The sequence below is a fragment of the Podarcis filfolensis genome (genome assembly GCF_964270895.1).
Source record: "Podarcis filfolensis genome assembly, chromosome: 16".
Lineage (NCBI taxonomy): Eukaryota > Metazoa > Chordata > Lepidosauria > Squamata > Lacertidae > Podarcis > Podarcis filfolensis.
Window position 1 is genome coordinate 39,894,169 of NC_139620.1, and position 24,433 is coordinate 39,918,601.

Below are 24,433 nucleotides of genomic sequence, written 5' to 3' on the forward strand. Positions count from 1 at the left end.
GCTCTGTGTGAGCTAACAGTGCGCCCTAGAACATCTTGCTGAGTTATAGTGGTAATAATAAACCAATGGATTGGCTGCCATTACTGATCTTTTTGATAAGGTTCCAAGGAACATCCAGGGTTGCTCACAACACTGTTGAAAAAACCTTAGCAAATGAACATGTTTCACTTATGTTTTAGGGCTAGCCAATTCACATTCCTTGGCACCCTAACTTGGTAGGGGGATATTCTTCCTAGGCTAACACTCCAATTCCAGTTACCAGATTTCTTTACTCTAGGACTTCTCTGCCAACAACTGTCATATGCAGCAAGGGAAGGTGAAGAAGAGGCAGAAAGTCCTTGGACCAGATTTAACTTTGGGTTAAGCTCTTTCTCTTAACCAATTTCCACAACACCCAACCCACCCACCTGGAAGCCCCTTCCGAAGCCTTATGTAATGGGGGCAACGGAAATGCAGATAAGTGAGCAACTTCTTTTTATTGCAGGAGGACCTGTGCAGGAGAAGGGACTGGCAAATTGTGCTTCCTGGTGTGATTTTGAATTTTAAGAAGTTAGAGAGGTAAATTTAGGCTGCCTCCACTTCAGCAATCCTTACCCACCAACTTGGTAAGCTACTCGCTTCTGCTGGGCTGGGGGTGCTCCTGTATTGAAAGGGAGCATTGGGATGCCTTGCAGAAGTGGCTGATCTGGGCTAATTAGCTACACTAGGCTTTATCACGTATTTAGCTCCATGACTACCATGCCTTGGGCAGATACCCATTATTAGTGCCCCCTCTTTATCCAACAATTTAAAGTTGCTTACAAATCAAATTTAAAATTCAATTTTTTAAAAAATGTATGTCTGCAAGCCATACCCAGAGTGCTTTGTTGGTACACGTCCAGCATCGGAGCCTGTGCTTGCAATAAGGTCTACATACTATTTTAGTTCACATTAATTAGTCCAGGGACCCCTGCAGGTTTTCCCAAGAGACAAAAGGACAAGAATTGCTGTAAGAGGCTGAAATGTAATGCCCGGGCTCTCTGCCTCCTCAGTGTCCCAGTTTCTTCTCAGCTTCCCAACTACTGCTGATATAGTTTTCAAGCCCAAAGCGATACTAATGACAAAGCTTGGGCATTCTGCATATCCCTAGGTTGCTGAGGACGTCTGCTTCTCTTTTGAATAACCAAGTTCCTAGTCCTCATATTTGCAAATTAAAGCTTGTAGAAGAATCCATGCTTGTCTCCTACTCATTCCTCTCGCACAAAAACCCTAACCCAAATCAAAATATGATTGCAAATTACTTCAAAACATGATGCATGGCGGCAAAATTAGAAAGATATTAAGTAGATGTACCCAGATACTTGGTTCTGACTACAGGTTTTGGATCGTCTTGTTACCTCTGCAATGAATACACTTACTACCCAATGAGGAGAAGGATGAAAAGATGATGACAGACTGTGTGAACATAATATGCTCTCTAAGGTGTTGGGGCCATTGCAGAGTTTTTCTTAGATCCCTGACTTAGAAGTTAGCTGAAAGTTGCTTGTGTGTGATGTGCAAAGGCTGAAGCAGAACACAGATCCCTTGAGTCAGCACCAAGTGTGTGATCATGGCCAACTCCCATTCATTTCAACAGAGATTGTGCGTGAAAGGCCCATACTATATGTATATGTTAATAAATGGTATGAAGTAGATTTTATATAGCTGCTAAATGACCACACATCTATCCCAAGCAAATCTCACAGCAAGCACAATGAATCTCATTTGCACACATTCCAATTCAAAATCATCAAACACAGCTTTCAATACTTAAAAACAGTTTTGCTCACTTGCTCAAACATCCCTTTTACAAATTAGTGCTGGGGTGTGTTGTTGGTTTGGGAGCGGGGGGGCGGTTCAGCAAGCAGCTTCAGAAGGTCACTGTGACAAAAACCCCATTATAGAGATATTAATGTAAGGAAAGCCACTGACAGAAAGGCTGACCAATCTCTAAAGCCAATAGATGTAGACCCCTGTTAACAATCAACACTTCTTTCCATCAAACCTCCTCTCTCCTGCAAGGGATTTGTTGGGCATTAGGCAATTTCCCCCCTTTCTTGGATATCTTTGAAGATATTATGCTCAAATACTTTAAAACCCAATGGAAGAGCCACAAACGTAGCACCTTGGAGATAGACTGGCTTTCCTGTCAGGGTGGACTTTTGCTAGCTTCAGCCGCCCACAAAAGATCACACCACAATAAACACTGAATTCATTTTAAGTTCTCGTTGCCTTGTTGCTGCTGCTGCTTTCCTGGCATTTATACCCTGAAAGACAATTTCCCTCAATCATCAGCATGTGCCGAAATCTCTCTCTGTCTCTCTCTCTCTGTCTGTCTGTCTGTCTCTCTCTCTCTCACACACACGAATGGAAGAGCATGGCTAGCTCTTAAAAACTCGCTTACAGCAAACTCCACCTCTGGAAAGTCAACGTGAAAGGACATACCTTCTGGTGACTGGTGACTTCCCCCTTGCCAAGCTCCTCGGCAAGTTTAATGTTCTCTTCTTGCAAGACGGCAAGCTGCTGGGACTTCTCAGCCTCTACCAGCTTTAGTACTTCTCTGTGAAGACAGAGAGCGCATGGTTACCATAGGAACAAGAAGGGCAAGGGAGGGGAACAGTGGGAGAGAAATCAGCTTTGCAGCTTGCAAAAAAAAAAAGGAAGGGAGAGAAAATCTCATGCTTGATGATATATTTAATAAGGTGACGACCCACATCCCAAATGCCCTCCTCTGTCCAGCATCGATCTTCGAACGGAAGGCAGTGGGATGCTAGGTGTGGAATCACTTCTTTTTAAATGAATTACTTTCCATGCCATTTGAAACATTTTTTAAAAAAGCAAATACACACATTTATCATAGCTGTAAGTGGGCTGGGTCAAGTATAACTGTGTTAAGATTCTTCTCTCATGAATGGTGTGAGAAACTGAAGAAGAGTTCAGGCAGCAGACTGCCACAATCCCCCCCCCCCCCAACAACACACACACAACCAGTTCCCAGATGTTGCAGCAATTTGTTTCTAATTAAAACCCCGCTCAACAAGCTTGCAATAGGTGCAGGGTGAAATATGCAATACGGTTTACTGTATTTTTCGCTCTATAAGATGCACATTTTCCCTCCTAAAAAGTAAGGGAAAATGTGTGTGCGTCTTATGGAGCGAATGCAGGCTGTGCGGCTAAGCCAGAAGCCAGAACAGAGAGAGGGAGCACTGTGCAGTGCTCCGTCTCGCTGTTCTGGCTTCTGGGACAGCCCGCGAAGCCTCCGCAGGGCATGGGGATGAAGGCTCCCCGTGCCCTGCGGAGGCTTCGCGCAAAGCTAGACCAGATAGAGGGAGCGCTGTGCAGCGCTCCCTCTAGCTATTCTGGCTTTTGGATGGCCCCCGTGAAGCCTCCGTAGGGCAGCGGGACGAAGGCTCCCTGCTGTCCTGCGAAGGCTTTGCCTTCCTCTTGCGGGAAGTGGGGGGGAAGGGACAGAACGCGCGACTCTGTCCCTTCCCCCACCTCCCAGAAAAGCCCCCAAGAACCGCACTCCCTTTAAAGAGCGCGCGGTTCTTGTGGGAGATGGGGGAAGGTACAGAGGGCAGCTTACCCGTGGGCAGCCTCTTCCGGGCAGGGGGAGCCTTCATCCCACTGCCCGGGAGAGGCTTCAGCGGCTATCCCAGAAGCCAGAACAGCTAGAGAATTATTTTTTTCTTGTTTCCTCCCCCCCAAACTAGGTGCGTCTTATCGTCTGGTGCGACCTAGAGAGCGAAAAATATGGTATATTATATATAAAAACAACTCACAAAGTGGCAGCTATGTTATTGTCAAGACTTGTTTTAGGGCTGATTTTGGTGGGTTTTCAGCGCTTTCTACTCCCCACTCCTAACTCTCTCCCTCCTCTCCCAGCTTTTTGCTTCTCTGCTGCTTGTGAATGGCAAACATTCCACAGCCACCCAGAAGAAAGAGGGAGATGAAAATAAAATAAACTAAGTCAGTTGTGTTGCAAGATCAACCAGGTACCTTGGAGGCTAAGAAGCAAAAGCCCACAAATTGCCTTCTGCATGTATATGAGAACATTTATGGCTTGCACTACTACATTGCTTGCTTCCTAATCATTCCCTAGTGGCAAACAACTAGAGCAGTGGTTCCCAATTAGGGGTCCAGGGCCCCCTGGAGGTCCACGGAACGCAGCAATATGAATGCAGGGCAGCCAATTTCAAGGCACCGCCGACATCGCATGATGATCTCAGCCGATAACGCTGCTGATCCGAGCTGCCTTCCCTCATGCTGAGGGAGACCAGGGTAACCGATTGCGAGGCACTATCTTCCCCTTATGCTGACGGAGAACAGGACAGCTGATCGCCCTCACGTCAAGACACAGTGGCACTACCTTCCCCTAGCACTGAGGTAGAGCAGCTTTTCTCAGTCAGCAGGAAAGCAGCAGCAGCCACAGAGGACATGCATCTTCACTGGCTGCCCCGCCGATGAAGGCTCCATCCCTATGCCCTCCGACTCAAACCACGTGATGAAGGTGCCTCCGCTTCCTCTCCTCTCCCCTCCCATACGATCTCTATGGCTGCTCCCTCCCTCATCCCCACGCCTGATTTCAGACATTGTGATATATTGGAATATCGTGATGTTTATTTGCTGATATATTCCGATGTTGAAAACCAGATATCGCTCAGCCCTGGGTTTTGTTTGTTTGTTTTTTACTATGTACCTAAAATCCTTTGCTTATTAGGGGCCACATCATATTTTGTTCAAAAAAATGCTTTGCAGAGGTAACTACCATAGTTACCAAAATTTTCTAAAGCAGGGGTCTGTGGTTTGGCTTTTGATAAATAGGGAGTCCTCAGTAATTAGCTAATTGGGAACCACTGAACTAGAGAGAAGCAGTGCAGGAAGCATCAAGAATCAGCACAGTGCAAGCAGCACACCATCTAGTGTGCTCCTGGGTTAATTTCCATCCACAGAGGGGTCATAACCAAAAAACTCAGCCACCCAGCTCAAATTCAAAATGTTTTATGGTGAACGATCAGTGTCAGCAACACTGAAGAGCCCTGAGATCATCTGCATTAGGAGTTCCAACATCTAAGAGTTTTCTAGCTGTTTTGGTTTGTCACCTCAAAAAGCAACCATGCACTTGTTCTATAAGTGGTCTTGCGTGATGCTTGGATTGCTGGAGAGTAAGAATGAGGCCCACTAATAGACATTTTTGGAGAAAGAATAATAGAATTGTAGAGTTGGAAGGGACCCCAAGGGTCATCTAGTCCAATCCTCTGCAATGCATGAATTTCAACCAAAGCATCCATGAAAGATGAGCATCCAACCTCTGATTAAAAATCCTCAGAAGGTGGAAGAATCCATTCCACTGTCAAACAACTCTTATTGTCAAATAGTTCTTCCAACTGTTGAGTCAGAATCTTCTTTCTAGTAACTTGAATCCATTGGTTTGGTCCTACCCTCCAGAGCAGGAGAAAACAAGTTTCCTCCATCTTCCATGTAACAGTCCTTTAGATATTTGAAGACGTCCATCAGATCTCCTCTCAGTCTCCTCTTTTCCAGCCTCTTCAACTGCTCCTCCTAAGGCTTGGTTTTCAGACCTTTCACCATCTTGGTTGCCCTCCATGTTCCAGTTTCTCAATATCCTTCTTAAACTGCGGTGCCCAGAACTAGACACAGGACTCCAGGTGCGGTCTGATAAAATGGGACGATTACTTCTCTTGATCAGGACACGAGACTTCTGTTAAGCCCTTTTGCTGTGGCATCACACTGTTGACACGTGTGAAGCTTGTGGTCTACTAAGACCCTTAGATCCTTTTCACATGTACTGCTAGTAAGCTAGGTGTACCCCATCTTATATTTGTGGTTATTCCTGCCCAAGTGCAGGAATACATTTGTCTCTATTAAAATACATTCTGTTAGTTTGGGTCCAGTTCTCCAACCTTTTAAGGTCATCTTGAATCCTGATTCTGTCTTCTGTAGCATTAGCTGTACCTCTAGTTTGATGTCATCTGTAAATTTGATGAACACCCTCTCAAAAATTGATGAACACCCTCTCAATTTCTTCATCTAAGTCATGGAACAACGGGCCCAGGATAGAACTCTGCAGTACTTCCGGGTCAGCGCCATCGATTAATGGCGGATTCCCTCTGAGTCTCGGAGGGACTAGCTCCGTGGGATCGGGTCCTACCGCTGCGGCAAAGCGGGGTCCCTTTAAAAATCACAGGCGGGGGAAGCCTGTGAACGTGGGGACTCGGCGGGCACCATTTGCGCCCCCCCAATCTGCAAAGGGACCCTTTTTTAAGGGCTCCGGAGCAGGGCGGGGTGAGCAGCGCGGTGCTGAGAGTCGACTGCTTCTTCCGCGGAGTGAAGCCGCACAGCTGTTATCGGAGAGCGCTGACTTTTTCCTGGGACAATTGGACTTGAAAGTAACTACCCGTGAGTAGGATTAAATTTAAAGTAGGATTTAAAAGAACAAGTTAATTTGATACCGAAGCGGGAAGGTATAAACAGGAAGTCTGCCTTCCCTTATTGTAAACAGATCAAAGCAAAGAGACTGTAAAGCGGAAACTTGAAAGGACGCTTTGGAAAAAGACTTAAATCTTAACATCAGGAAAGCGGTCTCCCCTCCAGTTTGCAGGAGAGGAGGGGGGAAAGTTTGAGGTGTATTTACCTGCAAAAATAAGAGGAAAAGGAAGCTAAAATCTGCTGCCTAAAACCTGGGAACAGACTGCCCCTAGAAAAGGAAAGCCGCTCGGTGGAAAGCCTATCGGTAAGCAAAGGACTTTTGACTTGCTCTGCAAAAAAGAGATACAGTGTTTCTGGATTTCTGGTTTTAAAGTAACTGTTTAAGTGGCCTGAAACTGTTGTTTTTCAGTGAATTGGGGGACTCATAAGGACTATATGCATCTTTAAAAGTTGCAAGCTTTGGTTGTTACTGTGTCCCCCTAGAGGAGATTTGACATTGCTACAATAACAACTGGACTATAGGAAAATTCCTTTTCAAAACAATCTCTAACCGTGGGATCGACCTTGGATTTTCATGAGAGTGTTATGGCAGATGGGAGAGGAAAGTTAGAGCTGGCACAGGAAAAGATTACTAGGTCTGGAAGACACTATCAGACAGATACTGCACAGCAGCGAAGGGCTTCAACATCTGGAGCATCTGGAACATCAGGGGCTGCCCCTCCACAGGTCAAATTAAAAGTTATGTCGTCCGAAGACGTTTTGGCACAAGCACTTGGGAAAATTAATGAATCCTTGGAAAATTTAGCTAAGCAGGTAGCTGAGACAAATAAACAAGTAGCTGAAGCATCAGTTAAAATTGATTTGAATACTACAAGTATTAATAATTTGGGACAGAAGGTGAATACCAATACACAGTCTATTGAAAAATTATTACAGGAATCTGCTTCGACCAGAAAGATAGCTGAAGAAGCAAAAGATATTGCAACTGCTACTCAAGAGAAGATACCACCAGTATATAAGCAATTGGAGGACCACGGTTTGACATTGTCTATGATTGAATTGAACGAGAAACAAAAAAATTTAAGAATCAGGGCTGTACCAGAACGTGAGAAAGATAATCTGGCTGATTTTCTTACATAGGAATTTACAGATTTTTGGCAACAGGACTTGGGGAAGGAAGAATTTAAGATAGTGAGTGCATTCAGACTCGGAAGAGGACAAAGGAGGAACAAGGTGAGGTACTGCTTGATTACCTTTCGAACAAAAGAGGAGAGAGATAAAATCTTTAACTTGCACTATCAAAGGACTTTGGAAATTGACGACTCAAGAGTGGAGATATTTAAGGATATTCCAAAACATCTTTTGGGCTTAAGGCTTAACTACGGAGATTTAGTTGCCCTGTTGAGAAGAAATAGAATTCTTTTTAGGTGGGAATTTCCCCAAGGTCTATCCTTTAAATACAAAGGAAGAAAGATAAAAATAAGATCAGTCAACGAAAAAGACAGGTTTCTGAAAGACCACGAAGAAGATCTACAGAAAGAAGTGGAATCTGGAGAAGAGCCAAGAGCACTGGAAAAAGGAATATTGGATATAGCAAACTTATCTTTTGGATTGCACGGCCCAGAGAAAGAGACACCGTTGACAGAACAAGAACAGACACTTGGTGCAGTCGGAGGTAAAGCGAAATAACCCCATCATGGCTCTGCAACTTTTAAGTTGGAATTGCAATGGTCTTAACTCTCCTTGGAAGAGAAAAAGTGTTTTTCATTTATTAAAAAAGGAACAATTGGACTTGATTTGTCTACAAGAAACTCATGTAACAAGGTTACACAGGAAATTACTTATCAATAAGAGACTGGGACAGGAGTTTATCTCATCCGACAAAGTTAAAAAAAGAGGAGTTGTGATATATGCAAAGGAGAGATTATTACCGAAATTTATTTTTAAAGATGAACAAGGAAGATTCCTGGCAATTGAAATTCAAGTTCAAGGAGAGAAATTTTTGATCGTAGGAATTTATGCACCGAATGAGGGGAAATCTGAATTTTTTAAAAAGTTGCATGAGACATTATTGGACTATCTGGATTACAATCTGATTTTGATGGGGGATATGAATGGAGTTGTATCTACAAACATGGACAAGGCACAAAGACAGGTAGTTACCAAGGATGGTAGACTACCAAAAACTTTTTTTGAAATGACAGACAATATGGACTTAGTGGATATTTGGAGAACAAAGAACCCCTTGGGAAGAGAGGGAACCTTCTTTTCTGAAGCCAAGACGACATGGACTAGAATTGACCAAATATGGGTAACTAGAGGAATGGCACCAAAGATAAAGAAAGTGAAATCTGCCCAAAAACTTGCTCCGACCATAACGCTGTAAGGATGGAGATGAAGCAAATATCAACTGGCTCCTTCAGATGGAGGATGAATGATACCTTATTTGGAGATGAAGAAGTGTATAAAAAGGCCCAAAAAACTTTGAGAGATTATTTTGAAATAAATATGAACACTAATGTAGAAAAAAGAGTAATCTGGGACGCAAGCAAAGCTGTTATGAGAGGGTTTTTGATACAACAGAATGCAATAAAGAAGAGAAGTCAAAATGAGAAGAAAGATAAAATTTTGGAGAAAATAAAAGAATGTGAGAAGAAATTGAGGGTAAAACCAAAATCGCAGGAGATTTTGAGAGAAATAAAATTATATCAAGTACAATATACTTTCTTGTACATACAATTTGTATGAAAATGATGAATCAGGAAATAGAATGGAAAATTAAACAAATGAGACAAAAAACATTTGAATCAGCTAATAAATGTGGGAAATTGTTGGCTTGGCAGATGAAAAAAAAACAAAAACTAAATGCTATTACAAATTTAGAAGTGGAAGGAAAGAACATACATAACCCAAATGAGATTAGAAATTGTTTCCAGAGGTACTTTAAGCAATTATACTCACAAGGGCCACAGAAAGAAATGGACATAGACCAATTTTTGAAAACAAATGGATTACAAAAAATCTCTCAAGAAAGTAAATTAATGTTGAACTATAAAATATCTGAACAGGAAGTAGAAGGTGCCATTCAAAATATGCAATTGGGCAAATCTCCAGGACCGGATGGGCTGACTTCTAGATATTATAGATCTTTGAAAGAGTGGTTAATATAACCTTTGAAGGAAGTCTGCAATGAAATTCTGGAAGGGAAGAGGGCACCAGAGTCGTGGAAAGAGGCGTATATTACACTTATACCGAAAACAGAGACTGAAAAGACTCAGCTTAAGAACTACCGCCCTATATCGTTACTTAATGTGGATTACAAAATCTTTGCTGACATTTTGGCCAAGAGATTGAAAAAAGTATTGATGGAAGAGATTCACAAAGATCAAGCGGGCTTTCTCCCGGGAAGACATTTGTCTAATAATTTGAGGAACATAATTGATATTTTGGAAAAACTAGAAGTGAATATAAATACTAAAGCAGTTCTGATATTTGTGGACGCGGAGAAAGCCTTTGACAATATCTCTTGGAGTTTTATGAAAAAGAACCTACAGGGGATGGGGGTAGGCCAAGGTTTTGAAAATGGTATAGGTGCAATATATTCTGAACAAAAGGCTAAATTAATTGTAAATAATGTGGTGACGGAAGAATTTAAGATAGAAAAAGGGACACGACAGGGGTGCCCAATCTCCCCATTGCTTTTTATATTGGTCCTGGAGGTTCTGCTGAATATGAGTAGAAGGGACCGGTTGGTTAAAGGTATACAGGTCGGAGCCAAACAGTACAAATTGAGAGCATTTGCAGATGATTTAGTATTGACGTTACAGGAGCCAGAATCTAGTACTAAAAGGGTTTTAGAACTAATTCAAGAATTTGGTCAAGTGGCAGAATTCAAGCTGAACAAGTTAAAAACTAAGGTTTTAGAGAAAAATTTAACACCGATTGAAAGAGAGAGGTTTCAGAATGAGACAGGTCTGACTGTGGTTAAGAAAGTGAAATACTTGGGGATTAACATGACAGCAAAAAATGGGAATTTATTTAAAGATAATTATGAAAAATGTTGGACGGAAGTGAAAAAAGACTTAGAAATTTGGTCAAATTTGAAGCTTTCCTTGTTGGGTCGAATTGCAGCTATAAAGATGAATGTATTGCCTAGAATGCTGTTTTTGTTTCAAACACTGCAAATTGTGGACAAGATGGATTGTTTCAAGAAGTGGCAGAAAGATATCTCTAGATTTGTCTGGCAGGGCAAGAAGCCCAGAATAAAATTCAAGATATTAACTGATGCAAAGGAAAGGGGTGGATTTGCCCTGCCAGACTTTAAACTTTACTATGAATCAGCAGCATTCTGCTGGTTGAAAGACTGGCTGCTTCTTGAGAACACAGACATTTTGGATTTAGAAGGTTTTAACAATGTTTTCAGGTGGCATGCATATTTGTGGTACGACAAGGTTAAAGCACATAAAGCATTTAAGAACCATATTGTCAGGAAAGCTTTGTTCAATGTTTGGATAAGATATAAGGATTTATTGGAAAATAAAACCCCAAGGTGGTTGTCACCAATGGAAGCAAAAGCCCAGAAAAAGCTCAATATGGAGGCCAAATGGCCGAAATATTGGGAAATTTTGGAACAAGAGGGAGATAGATTAAAACTGCAGAGTTTTGAGAAACTGAAAAACAAAGTGCGAGATTGGCTTCATTATTATCAGATAATGGAGGCATATAATTTGGACAAGAAAATTGGCTTCCAGGTGGAAAAATCAAAATTAGAAACAGAACTGTTAGAACCCAAAACTAAGATTTTGTCAAGGATGTATAACTTGCTGTTGAAATGGAATACACAGGATGAAACGGTTAAATCTGCTATGATTAAATGGGCACAAGATGTTGGACATAACATTATGTTTGCTGACTGGGAACAGTTGTGGACCACAGGTATGAAATTTACGGCATGTAATACCTTAAGAGAGAATATTATGAAAATGATATACAGGTGGTACATGACCCCAGTCAAGCTTGCAAAAATATATCATTTGCCCGATAATAAATGTTGGAAATGTAAAGAAACTGAAGGTACATTCTTTCACCTTTGGTGGACGTGCCCAAGAATCAAGGCTTTCTGGGAGATGATATATAATGAAATGAAAAAGGTATTTAAATATACCTTCCTGAAAAAATCAGAGGCCCTCCTTCTGGGCATTGTTGGCCAATTGGTGCCAAAGAAGGATAGAACTTTTTTTATGTACGCTACAACAGCAGCAAGAATACTTATTGCAAAGTATTGGAAGACACAAGATTTACCCACCCTGGAAGAGTGGCAGATGAAGGTGTTGGACTATATGGGATTGGCAGAAATGACAGGCAGAATCCGAGACCAGGGAGAAGAGTCGGTGGAAGAGGATTGGAAGAAATTTAAAGACTATTTACAGAAATACTGTAAAATTAATGAATGTTAGAATGATGTTGGATAGAAATTAAGTGGTTTCCAGCTGTAATGCTCTAAGTATATGGAAAAAGGGTATAAATAGGTAAAAACATAATTAAAATGATGTTGGATTGGAAATAAGTGGTATTAGCAACAAAGTTAATAAGAACATGCAAAAATGAATTGATAATGGATGAAAATACTGAGTTATAAAATGTTAAGTTATAGAGATAAGATAAATGAAAGAGGGTAAGGATTTGCTGATTTGATTATTTAAATGGGAATACAAGAAGGGGAGGTGTGAGGAAGTCAAAGAAACAAGCAAATGAGTTTTAAGTTATGAAAAAGAATTGTTTTTAATTTTTTTTATTTTTTCCTGTGTGTTTATTCTTTTTTTTGTTTCTTTTATTATGTGTTTTTGTATATTTGTTTTTGTAAAATCTTAATAAATATTTCTCAAAAAAAAAAAAAAAAAATAGAACTCTGCAGTACCCCACCTGTCCCTTTTTTCCAGAATGATGAGGAACCATTAGTGAGCATGCTTTGGGTTCTGTCAATCAACCCACTACAATTCTACTTAACAGCTACTTCCTTCATTTTGCCAACTTCTCTGCAAGAATATCATGAGGGACTTTGTCAAAAGCCTTACTGAAATCAAGATACACTACATCCACAGCATTTCCCTGATCCACCAAGTTTGTAACTCTATCAAAAAAAGGAATGAAATTCGTCTGGTATGACTTGATTTTGAGAAACCCATGCCTTCTATTGAGCCAGACCAGTTGTGCATCCAGCCCAGTATGGCCAAGACTGGCTTGGCTAGACCAGCATTCAGATACAGGTGTCCCCTCCCCCCCAAAAAAACCTGGAGAGTCACTCCAAACGTTATGTGGTAGCAAGCATGTTTACCACTGGGTGGGGAGCCAAGGCCAGTTTCAGTTCCTTGGCACTTGTAGCTGTGTGAAACATGCAATTGTAAAGGCATATTTCTTGCATGTATTAACACGTCAAAAGAGTTCTGTGTAGAGCAGCTAGAGATGCTTTAACAGGGTAGCGGAGAACCTCCAATCCATGGGTCTGAAATATGTCAATCAGCATGGGAAAGTTCTATCGATGGTTGCTGCAAAAGAAGACTCTGGAGCACACTCTAAGTACATTCCTGAAAATTCTGTGGCCTGGGTTTCTTTCCACTTCTACCAAAAATCTGACCACATAGATAAAGGATAACTCTAGGACAGGCATCAACCAACTCGATAGTAATCTCCCACCTTCAGCATCTTGCAATAAAATCTAAATAACATTTTTCTATACAGTTTTGAACCCTGACTGATTCAACCACACTTGTTCTGTTCTGAAACCCAGAGCAGCATTCATTCCTGGCTCTTTTTGAACCATACACAACCCTGGAAATAATTATCTCCTCTTGATGTCTCCTGAGAGCAAATAAATTGGTTTGGAAATCAAGAGCTCCCCACCATCAAATAGCTTCTCAAATATGCAAATATGGGGTTGGCTTGGTTTTAAAGAGAAACGAGGGACCACTGTGAGTTGAATTTGAAGCGTACAGTGCTTTGCGTGGCAGAGCCTGCCTCCCTCTCTGCCCACAGAGACTGCAAAACTTGGCTGAACCTGCATCTCTCCCACAGCTAGTCGTGAAAAACCAACATGTTTGTTTCTGCTCATGCAAAATATGGGGGGGGGTGGGAAATCCCACACAAAATGAAACAAATCATCACCACCCTGCTGGAAATTAAAAATAAAGGCTTTTTTGCAAACAAAATCCCTTATCACTTAGCATTAAGCATTCCACATTCTCTGGTATCTGTCCTTGGGGTGGTGCCTCTAAGTCTAAGGCAAGACCAGTAATGCTGTTATCATGATTACTAACAAGCAGAGCAATGAAAAATAGAAAGAGATCAGCTTTGCGTGTGCACAATGTGGGGAGAGAGGAAAAGCCCCTATCTGGAAAGTGCTCATGCCCCCAGGTGGCCAAACTACGCATACTTTCAAATCAGTAAACACAAACACAGCAGTCGACATAACATGATTTGTATTAACAATCGGTATCTCCCAGTAACTTTCAGTGACCCATAACTGCATAATTTTTACCACTACAGTGGTACCTCGGGTTAAGTACTTAATTCATTCCAGAGGTCCGTTCTTAAACTGAAACTGTTCTTAACCTGAAGCAGCACTTTAGCTAATGGGGCCTCCTGCTGCCGCCGGAGCACAATTTCTGTTCTCATCCTGAAGCAAAGTTCTTAACCCAAGGTACTATTTCTGGGTTAGCGGAGTCCGTAACCTGAAGCGAATGTAACCTGAAGCATACGTACCACTGTATCTTTTTTTGTGCCTTTAAATAAAGATATTAGTCATTCTTTGTTATCCTCATAAGTTTCAGAAGGAAGAATGGTTCTCGCTACACAATTTCACCACTATTTTTTAAACAACTGAAAACATCCCTCATACACCATGAACAAACATTTTGTTTTCACGAGTAATAAACGGAGTCTCACATAAAGAGTAAGAGAGTTAAACACTTACAGTTCTTTTCTCATCTCTTCCATTTTCTTGCTCTCGGTTTTGAGGAGCTCCTGAGACTTGCTCAGCTCTTCCTTGCTCTTCACGGCACTTCCTTTAAGGGCATCCAACTTGGAAGAGAAAAGAAAACAAGAAGGATACTTGGCTTCCTATTCTGGGGGGACTGAAAGGACCGAGGGGGCTGAGGCATTTCATTTCATTTATTTATCCATTTTTAATACTGCTTAATATAGTAAAAATTGCTAAGTAGTTTACAGAAAAATAAAAATACAAAAAACAGTATCATTTTCTTTAGCTAAAAACAAGGTAAAGTACACAACACAACATTGTTGCACAAATAAAACTGATCTGTGTACAAAACCAGTGGCGTAGCGTGGGGGGTGCAGGGGGGGCCGGCCGCACCGGGCGCAACATCTGGGGTTAGGGCAAATCCACGGGTTAGGGGGCGCAAATCCACGGGTTAGGGGGCGCAAATTACTTGCCTTGCCCCGGGTGCTGACACCCCACGCTACGCCACTGTACAAAACAAAACAAATTAAAAAGGGAGAATCCAGGAAAGACTGGTAAGCATTTAAGCTTTAAAGAGCCGTTTAAAGGCCATTATTCTTTCCATGCCATGAATTACCTGAGGGAGGGCCTTGCGGGGGAGGGGGGCTGTTTTCATGTTGTCACTAAAGGACAATCTGCCGGTCATCCCTCGACCACCAGGTCTCTACAGAAGACTGGCTTGCTCTGCACCAGAGGAGGGGGCTCTCATCTATTTTGCTTTCTTTTAAAAGCAGCTGGAGGATTACATGAATTGGACTGAGACTGTAGCAATAGGCGGGCATTTTTTATTATTAAAAAAAACAAAACTGCAAGTTGTTATTTACCACATTACAGAAAGCAACTTGTTTTTCAAAATGGTGAAAATAGCAGTCTAGGGTGTGGGTGTGTGGGTGTGTTAGTTTAGGGAACTAGTATAAGAAAAGAGGTTAACCCTGCATTCTGCGTCCCACAATGTAACAATCTTCAGCCAATTAGGAACCCTGTGGCTTCTTTTTTAAAAACCTGAAAGATTCAGGAGACTGCGTCATGCGTTTCCAATGCCTTGTTCAATACCTTGCCCAATCTGGCCATACAACAGTATACTGCCTAAGGCACAACCAACAGTAAATACTAAACAGTACAGAACAGGGCTGCTTCAGGTTTCAGGCCATCAAAAGTAAGGGAGAACAAAATCTAGGGTTGCTGAATGCTTTAAATATGATTCAAAGGAGAGGACTAGAAAGGCAAATGGGGAAATATATTAATCCAGTGAAGCAATCAAAGTCCCAACACATTGCTAGGGGAGCAGGATAAAACTCACATAAGCATTACTGCCTTAGAATTATAGTTTTAATCTGACTTGCAGAGAGAACCTTTCTGAATCTAAGGTAAGTAATGCCTGCTTGGAATCATTTTAATATAGCTACACTTGTCAGAAAACAAGAGGGTTGTACACCCCAAAGTGCATTGGTATTTCAATTACTTTTCCATTTTTTAAAGTTGTGACACACCTCAGAGTCTGCTTTAAAACACGTTCAGTACAGTATAGGCAGTAAAATCCTTTCTGGCACCTTCCAAAAGTAAAATGTATTAAGCTTAATAAGCTACAAGTTCCACTAAACTGGCAAACCAGCTAGCTTATAATTAGATAAACCATCTTGCAAAGAAGTTTTACCATAAAACTTCTAATGTGAATTAAGAGCCCCATCAAAGGAGAGATATTAATCAAACATTAATTGGCAGCAACGATGAAAGGCAGACAACCCTAATTTGACATCCCTACACATTTAGCAGCAGATGACGGATGGAGTGTGCCCAGACAAAAGAAAGCCCTCTACCCTGAGCTGCTACAGTACCTTAAACAGAGGGAATCAAAGAGAGAAGCACTGAGCTGGCGGTGCTGAGACTACCATCCTTTCAATGAATCTGATGTTTCTGGTCCAAACTGACCTCGAGCCTTTATTTATGGCGGTTTCATTTTCCCTGTAAGAGCTTGCTAGCAGCTGGTAAGCCTAGTCTGTTCACATGCACTCAGCATTGTGTTTTATTATGTAACAGATAATCTCCAGATGCTCTGTAAGAATTACAGAGCTGCTGGATTTTAATTTTAATTTTCAGCTATCTGGCAATCAACCATTGGCATTCGCTGACTTCAAGGTCCTGAGTGCTCTATGATCTCCAGTAGCATTGATGGCTGCTGCAGTAGGGAACAGGGAACACCAGGCTGGGGAAACGCAGCTCCAGGACTTTCTTCCGTCCAGGAGCAACGCCACTGTCTGCGGGGCGCCAGGGAGCTGACACACCCTCCACAGTCCAGAAAGTGAACTGAGTAATAGGGAGGCTTTCAAGTTTACGTGTTGTTTGTGGCCAATTAACAATACTGAAGGAAATCAGATTGTAAATAAAATAATCGGAGGCTGTGCACTGCTTTCCTTTTTATGGGTTTCCTACATCATGCTCCCAGGATAAGGGTCCAGAACCAGACATGGATGGGAAACTGCCTGAGATCTTGGAGAATTGTCACCACTCAGAGTAAACAGAATGGAGACCTCTGTCTGACTCTACATAAACCAGCTTCATTTGTTCCGAGGTAAAATTATTTACAGATACCACCAGAAGATACACATTCTCTATAATGTTCAGCACTCTGGGGCAAGAAAAGGGAAAAGGGAGTGGCATTCCCTCTACCAAAGGCTACTAGGATTTAGGCTCTGGCCATTTGTCATTTGATAACGAAGAAGCTGCCTTGTGCCCAGGGGCAGTCCACCCAGTAACATCTGCTCTGAATGGCAGTGGCTTCTTCCTTATCATCTGCTATATGACCCCTTTTCTAAAATGGAAATGCCAGACATTGGGGCTGGGACCTCCCGCAAACAAAGCACCCATTCTGTCACTGAGCTACGGCCCCTTCCATCTCATGGTGACTGGATGCACTATTCAGAAACATTTCACTGACCTGCCCTTGGATACCCAGCTATCTGCAGGAGAGATTTAAGAACCAGGCTCTCCAGCTTTGAGTGACACACATTTTATCAAACAGCCAGGATTTGGGTTTGCTTACCTCCTTCTGCAGCTTCTGATTAGCCTGCCTGGAATCCTCCAGGGATGTCAAAGTTTCCATCTTCTCTTTATGAAGGACTTCCTTCTCTTTGGTCACCTGCTCAACTATCTGCAAAGCATCTTCTGCTGTTTGTGCAGTCTACGAGATAAAAAGCCACATCAAATCCTGTGCAAAACCATGCCAGACTCTGGATACAAATTTATAGATTGCCTACTCCACAGATTGTTCCTCAAGCCAATGGGATTTCTCTTTAGCAGCACGTAGAGGCCACATAAACTGACTGCAAGCCGCTTGCTAGTTGTAATCACAAGCACTCCATTTCTACCTGTGTTTGCATTCCAGAACTTTGCAAAATATATTGAATTAACTCTATCAGTCATCTTATTCCATGCACAAATTACAGTCCCATGCTAGTGTCAGTCTTCAGGTGAGACTGGTAGCCCTAATTATGCCATCCTTTTAAATTTTGTAAAAAAAAAAAAAGTAGTTCCAGCAATATTCACTACCAACAGATTTGTCATTTGTCCTCTTTGCACTTTCATAGTACTGAGATATCAGGACAGCAGCCCTGCATCTGAATTTGGTAGAAAACACTGAAGTTAAGAGATGGGGCAAATATATGGTTGCAAACTTTTAGTACTGTGATGTCTTTTGGGGAGCAAAGCAAAAGCTTCAGACCCAAGAAAGATGATCTGAAATAGTCCTTGGAATAAAAACTTTATGGTTTATGAAGCCCAGAGAGGAAGGTCTCAAAATTCCATTTTGTGCTCAGTTGGTAGAGAATGCAAAGCCTACTGTGAATAAAAAGATAACAGACATTGCCAAATCCTTTGTCACAGAAGCAATTCTGCTTGGGCAGTGAGTGTCCTGCTGCCTTTTATCCAATTAAGAGTAAGAAGGCTTTGGAGGAAGTTTTAACAACTAATTTTTGGATAACAATTTGAGTATACATTTAAGAAGGTTACATGTGCCAATACATGTGTGTGTAATTTTAAGCTCCCGCAGATCTGGAAACCTGCCTTTTTATTCACAACTGAAAAATTGCCTTGCAACATTCAATAGCTGTGAGGCCCTTGAAAGTTGGGTGTGATATTTTCTCCTCCCCTGCCTGATTCTTACAGCAGGTGAGAGGTTTTTTTGATATTCACAAAGAGGTAAATTCTCTGTGAGCAAGATAATTAAGGAGGGTGTTCAGACTGAGCCAAGGTGCTGGATCGTGCAAAATTAAGTGCAGACACCGAAACAACTGAAGTTAGTGTTGGGTGTTAGTAACTATACTCGACTGATTTATCAGTGTCTTGATACCTCAAATCTTTGCATTACCGCATGTGCCTGAAGATTCTCGAATTCTTTCAGTTTCAAGATAAGCTCATCCTTTTCTTTCTGGAGCACCAGGTTTTTATTCTGAGATGCCAAGAGGCTGGCTGACAGCTCACTGTTGACCTGTGCTAGAAGTGTTACCTCCTCATGAAGCTTATAGTAGTCTTCAGAGAACTTTTCTTTCTCTTTCAAAATTTCTTCTTTTATTGTGATCAGATGTTTCTGCTCGGAAAGCAGAATCTCATTCTCCTGAAGAAGTTTAACACGTTCCAGTTCAGATGTTTCATGGCTGGAACGGAGATCTTCTAGGATCTTGGAGACGCAGCTGTGCAGTTCCTGGAGCTCAGCTTTGGACTTCGTCAATGCCACAAATTCACCCTTCAACTTCTCAATATTGGATGCGAGTTGATCTGTTTCGACCCTAAGGATCTCCTTTTCCTTCATAATTTCCTCCAGCTTAGATTCAGATTTTAACTTCTCTTGTTTCAGCTTATCCCTCTCAGCCAACAGCTCCTTGTTTTTGGATGTTAGCTGTTCCTTCTCACTCTCTAACTGGCTGACACTGTTATGAAGCTGTGTGTTCTCTACCACAAAGGACTCTTTTTCCAGCTTCCTACTGTCCCGTTCTATTATCAGATTATCATGGACTGTTTTGAACTCTTTATTCAACTTTTGACATTCCTCCTGCAACCGAACCTTCTCTTGGCTCAGTAGCTCTTTCTCAGAAGAACTACTTTTAAATGAAGCTGCTAACAGTTGCTTGGCATGAAGCAAAGCAGAATACTCATTTTCTAACACTGTTTTGGCACTCTGGGTCTCTTTCAGGATTTTGGACAGCTCACACTTGTAGCTGGCAAGCTCTTGGTTTTCTTCTGTTTTTTGGTCAAGCTCTTGCTTCAAAGTTTCAACACTGCCCTGGAGTCTGGCCTTCTCTTGAGTGAGCATCCTCTTTGCAGAGATGTCCAATTCATGCTTCCTCTTCAAGTCGCATAGGGCTTTGGTCACAGACTGCTTCTCTGCCAGAAGCTCAGCACATTTTGCTTCCAGAATGGCCTTTTCCTTCAGAAGGTTCTCATTCTGCTTCTTGAGCTTTGAGGACTTCTGAGAAGCCAACTCCTTCTCTGCGCTCATCTGGCTTAGCTTTTCATTCAGCATCCTCTCGGTAAGAGTGGCATTTTCAGAGACATTAGCCAGCTTTTCAGAAAGGGCCTTGTTTTCATTCAAAAGCTCTTCTCTTTCACTTGAAAGTCTCCTCTCAGCAGAAAACAAGGCTTCCTTCTCTTGCAGCAACTGAATACATTCAGAGTCTGTTGACTCCCTACTGGCCTTGAACTCCTCTAGGAGCTTCGAAAGGCTGGCATGAGCAGCCTGCAGTTGAACCTTGTCTTTGGTAATCTTTTTCAGCTCCTTATTTGCTGCTTCTAGATCAGTGCGCAGGCCTTCACTTTTCACATCAAGCTTCTGCTTTTCATCTAGAGCCTGCTCTAAGCTTTTATGCAGCTCTTCCTGGCTTTTCAGGAGAGCCTCCTTATCTGACTGTAGATCCTGGCTAGTCTGCAATAGATTATCCCTTTCTCTTTTCAAAGCCACATTCTGGTTTTCGAGATCCAAGTGTTTCCCCAGAAGCAAGTCCCTCTCAGCAGCCAGGGAAGTGACTTCTTCAAGCAGCTCCTTTTGATCCCTGGCCATGTCTTCATAAGAACTCTTCAGCTTCTGAATGACGTCATCCTTATCTTTGAGAAGAGCAGCATTTTCCTCAGAAAGCTTTCTCTGACAATCCTGGAGCTCTTCCCTTTGGCAGACATGCTTCTGACATTCCTGCGCCAAGGCATCTCTATGGGTCCGCAGCTCATCCACCTGGCGGAGGAGAGCCACCTTTGAGGTGCGTAGAGCATCATTCTCTCTAGTGATTTTAAGAAGATCATCTTGGGCTGCCTCTATTTCTAAGAGCAACTTTCCTTTCTCAGAAATTAATTCATCATTTTTAGTTTTTTCCTGCTGCGTTTTATTCTCAGCTTCTTGTTTCTCCTTTATGATTTTTTTGTTCTCCAGGTTAAGTTCTTCATTCACTGTCCAAAGCTTTTCCTGATCTTGTTTTAATAACCCAATCTTGGACTCCAACTCTACAAGTTTTGATAACAAGGAACCTTTTTCTAATTTTAAAGCATTCCCCTCCTGTGCCAAGGTTTCTTTCTCTGATATCAAAGCCCTCATCTCCTCTGACATTAGTTCAATCTCTTTTCTGGCTGCTGCTAACACAGAGGTTAAGGACTAAAGAAACAAAGGATGGGGAATAGGGAAACAAAAAACAAAAAATGAAGTCAAGCAGACTAGTGCAAAGTGTGGATTAAAGACAAATAGCGTTACTGTTGTTTTTTAAAAACAAAAGTATATAATGACACACACACAGCCCTGCTGAATACTTCCAAATCCTTTTGAATGCTAAACAAATGCCATTATATTGAAATGTCTTAAGCTCACAAGTTGCATGGTCTTTAATAAGCTTTTGAGCTCACAAATGATCACACAGCCCAACTATCAAATGAGTGCTTAAGGCAATGCAGCAGCTGGAATATAGAAGGGGATTCTAGCTAGACAAAAGCTGTAATCATGTGTTTGCCAAGGCAGGTAAAAGTCTAACTTATTTAAAGGCAGCAAGATTAGATCCTTTGCACAGTTTCAACATCTGCTGCAATGTCAAAACGAGATTTATATTTCAACATGAGCAGTAGTGATGGCACAATCTTTGGCCTACTCTTTGCAGCTGAAATATAACCCCCCTTCCAATTTTGAGAGGAAAGAACTGTGCATGTTGTGCCTGGACAAGTTGTCAATGAACATGGAACCCAAAGAAACAAGGCTGAGCTGGTGAATGAGTGAGGGCACAACCACTGACCGATGGCACTCTGACAGGGGAAACTTCCCTGAACTGCTCCATAAGGAGAAGCAGATAGCTCAGTTGGTAGAGCATGAGACTCTTAATCTCAGGGTCATGGGTTTGAGCAAAATATTCCTGCATTGCAGGGGGCAGACTAGATGACCCTCGTGGTCCCTTCCAACTCTATGATTCTGTTATGATAGCTAATGTTAAAAGTGTCCCATCTTTAAAAGGCATTTTCACCAGTTTGTGAGCTGGTTGTCATTCACTCAGCTCCAATTTAAAATGATTTTTTCTGAGGTGTTAAAGTCCTACAATGGTGGTATTAATGAAATGTCAAATAAAGGGGAAAAGCTCAGTAGTCTCAAAGTTTAATTTATATCAGCTTTGGTGACAATGCAAATCCATCCTTTAGAACATGGCAATTTACAGCTGTATTTCAAGCTTTTCTCCCCTACGTGGAGAGCATTTTATATGTACCTTATTGTAGTAATTAAATGCAAATAACCATATAGTATTGGACCTCAGCTCATAGCCCTTTGGCCTGTGTGTCAACATATACATATGCAGCTACCAGTGTAATAAAACGTAAAGCTCAAAGCACATAGGCAATGAATAGGAGATGAACGCAAGGAACAATGTCAAGGAAATGCAAAAAATAAAATTTAGGCTATTCAAGTCACACTAAGGACAATGTGGAACACGGACAGCTTTTTGCAGGGTATCAAGCAGTAAGAAATGCCAGTAAAACCCACCACCTCTAAAGCTTGTTTTGCCACTTCAAATGGGATAAGGGATTTTTAAGCATCCAATGAAAAGAATTTTTTAAAAAAGTAAAGTCAGTTACCTACAGAATAAGGGAATGAGAAATTACAGGGCTACAAAGGATCTAGAATACATTTACTTCCTATGTCATTGAACTGGGCCTAATTGCACTTAAATTTATTCTTGGGAAGACTTTGTCCTTCTTGAAAATTTTAAAAGTAATAATACTGGGCATATTGCATCCTCCGAGCAGCTTCTCTTTCTATCTGATCATTTTTATTTTTATTTTATAAATTTTCCCCATGATTGCAGGTCTTAACTTCCTTTCTTGCATCTAATTCTTTGGAAAGAAAGGACATAAAATCTGTAGCCAACACCTGAGAATTACACTGGCCTGATGAAAAAATACAAAAACCCTAATGCTCAAGTGTTGGTCACCTCTTGAGATATAAATTAGCTAATTAGCACTGACCTTTATGCGATTTAGTGACCCATAAGGCAGTGTCAGGCTTCGATTTGGAAGCGTCAACATCAAAGCCTCTCTGCAAACTGTACAGGAGTTCCTGTTCCCAGTGGCGGAGGAAGCCTCTCGGGCACCTGGTGCGGGGCGAGGGTGGGGCGAACCGCCCATGGGGAGGGCAAACTACCCATAGGAACGGACGGGATGGGGCACATGGCGCCCATCCCCCCCCCGTTGTTTGCTTGCCTGCCTCCTCCAGCCATCCCACAACGCCCAACCCAGGGGGCAGGGCGATCATGCCCGGCTGGGGAGCATGATCTGGTGTTGCGACCCAGCCTGGAAGCGCAATTTGGCGCTGTGGCCAGGCCGAGAGGCACGGTTCGGCGCAGCGACCAGGCTGGGGGGCATGATCTGGTGTTGAGGCCTGGCCGGGAGGCATGATTCGTTTGGTGCGGCTCAGCCGGGAGGTGCAACCTGGTGCGGATCCGCCGGGGGAGATTTTGTCACACCCTGCCCCGGCTTGATACCCGGGGCAGACCGCACCCCCTGCACCCCCCTTGCAACGCCCCTGCTTGTTCCATTAGGCTTGGGAAGCCAAAGTTCAGTCTGACAAGGTACCAGTCATACAGCTCCCTCATGGGTGAGTGGCTCAAAAATTGATGCCTTTCCCATGTCAGCTCGATGGGCCAGTCAGCTATGGACATATATTGACTTAAAAGAGCCATCAAGCAAATGCAGAGAGTTTGGGACAGTGTAATTGAGCCACCAAAAAAGTCCAAACTTTGGCTACCTGTTTCAGAGAAATACACACCTTTGCATGCTCTGCTTCCTTTTTCAGCTCCTTGGTCTGTTTTTCTAAGTCACTGTTCACCTTTTGTGCTGTTGTCAATAGCTGTTGCGTTTCCTGAAGTTGTTGCTTAAGCTCCTTGATGGATGCATCATGCTTGGCGGCCATCTCTGAATGTGTTTTTTTGTGCGTTGTCTGCAGATCTTTATACTGATTTTGGCCAGTCAAAATTTTCTTCTCCTGTGAATATAGAGAGCCAATACAGTTCAGCACAGTGTCCTGCTCCCTTCCTATACAGCTAGCCATGGTGTTCTGCAATTGCTTTCTCATCATGTAAGAGCACATTTTTCTTGAATTAGAGTTGAAATAATAGCTGTGCTAAATCTAGCGTAAGCAGGGTCTTTGAAGCCTTGTGGTTTATTAGGCGTAAAATAGGTTGTGTGTGTGTGTGCGCGCGCGACAGAGAGAGAGCTTGAAGTAAGTAACATTGGTGTAATGGTTTCAAAGAGATGAAGAGTCAGCATCAGTGGTAAAGCAGCAATGTTTTGCAACATAAATATCTCAAGCTACAGAACGGCTAATTAGGTTTGAATGTTTTAAAGAGAGAGAAATTGAGTTAGCAGGAGCAGTGATGCATTTATTCCCAGCATCACTATTTACTTGAGCCATCAGTAGAGAGCAAGAATGCTTGTGCTGGCCTA

General features: G+C 42.2%; 1 protein-coding gene across 39 annotated transcripts in view; it reads right to left on the bottom strand.

Annotated features, from left to right (window-relative positions):
* The window catches only part of CLIP1 (CAP-Gly domain containing linker protein 1), a 108,278-nt gene that overhangs the window by 24,287 nt on the left and 59,558 nt on the right, over positions 1-24,433 (bottom strand). For 25 of the 39 annotated variants that reach the window (XM_083589619.1, XM_083589616.1, XM_083589622.1 and 22 more), the window contains 5 exons: positions 23,757-23,972; positions 18,828-21,113; positions 17,523-17,660; positions 14,438-14,544; positions 2,464-2,578 (listed from right to left, as the gene is read on the bottom strand). In XM_083589619.1, coding sequence (XP_083445745.1) covers positions 2,464-2,578; positions 14,438-14,544; positions 17,523-17,660; positions 18,828-21,113; positions 23,757-23,972 — 2,862 coding nt within the window. The remainder of the gene's footprint in view (positions 1-2,463; positions 2,579-14,437; positions 14,545-17,522; positions 17,661-18,827; positions 21,114-23,756; positions 23,973-24,433) is intronic. The other 14 variants (XM_083589639.1, XM_083589638.1, XM_083589636.1 and 11 more) reach the window with 1 other exon arrangement.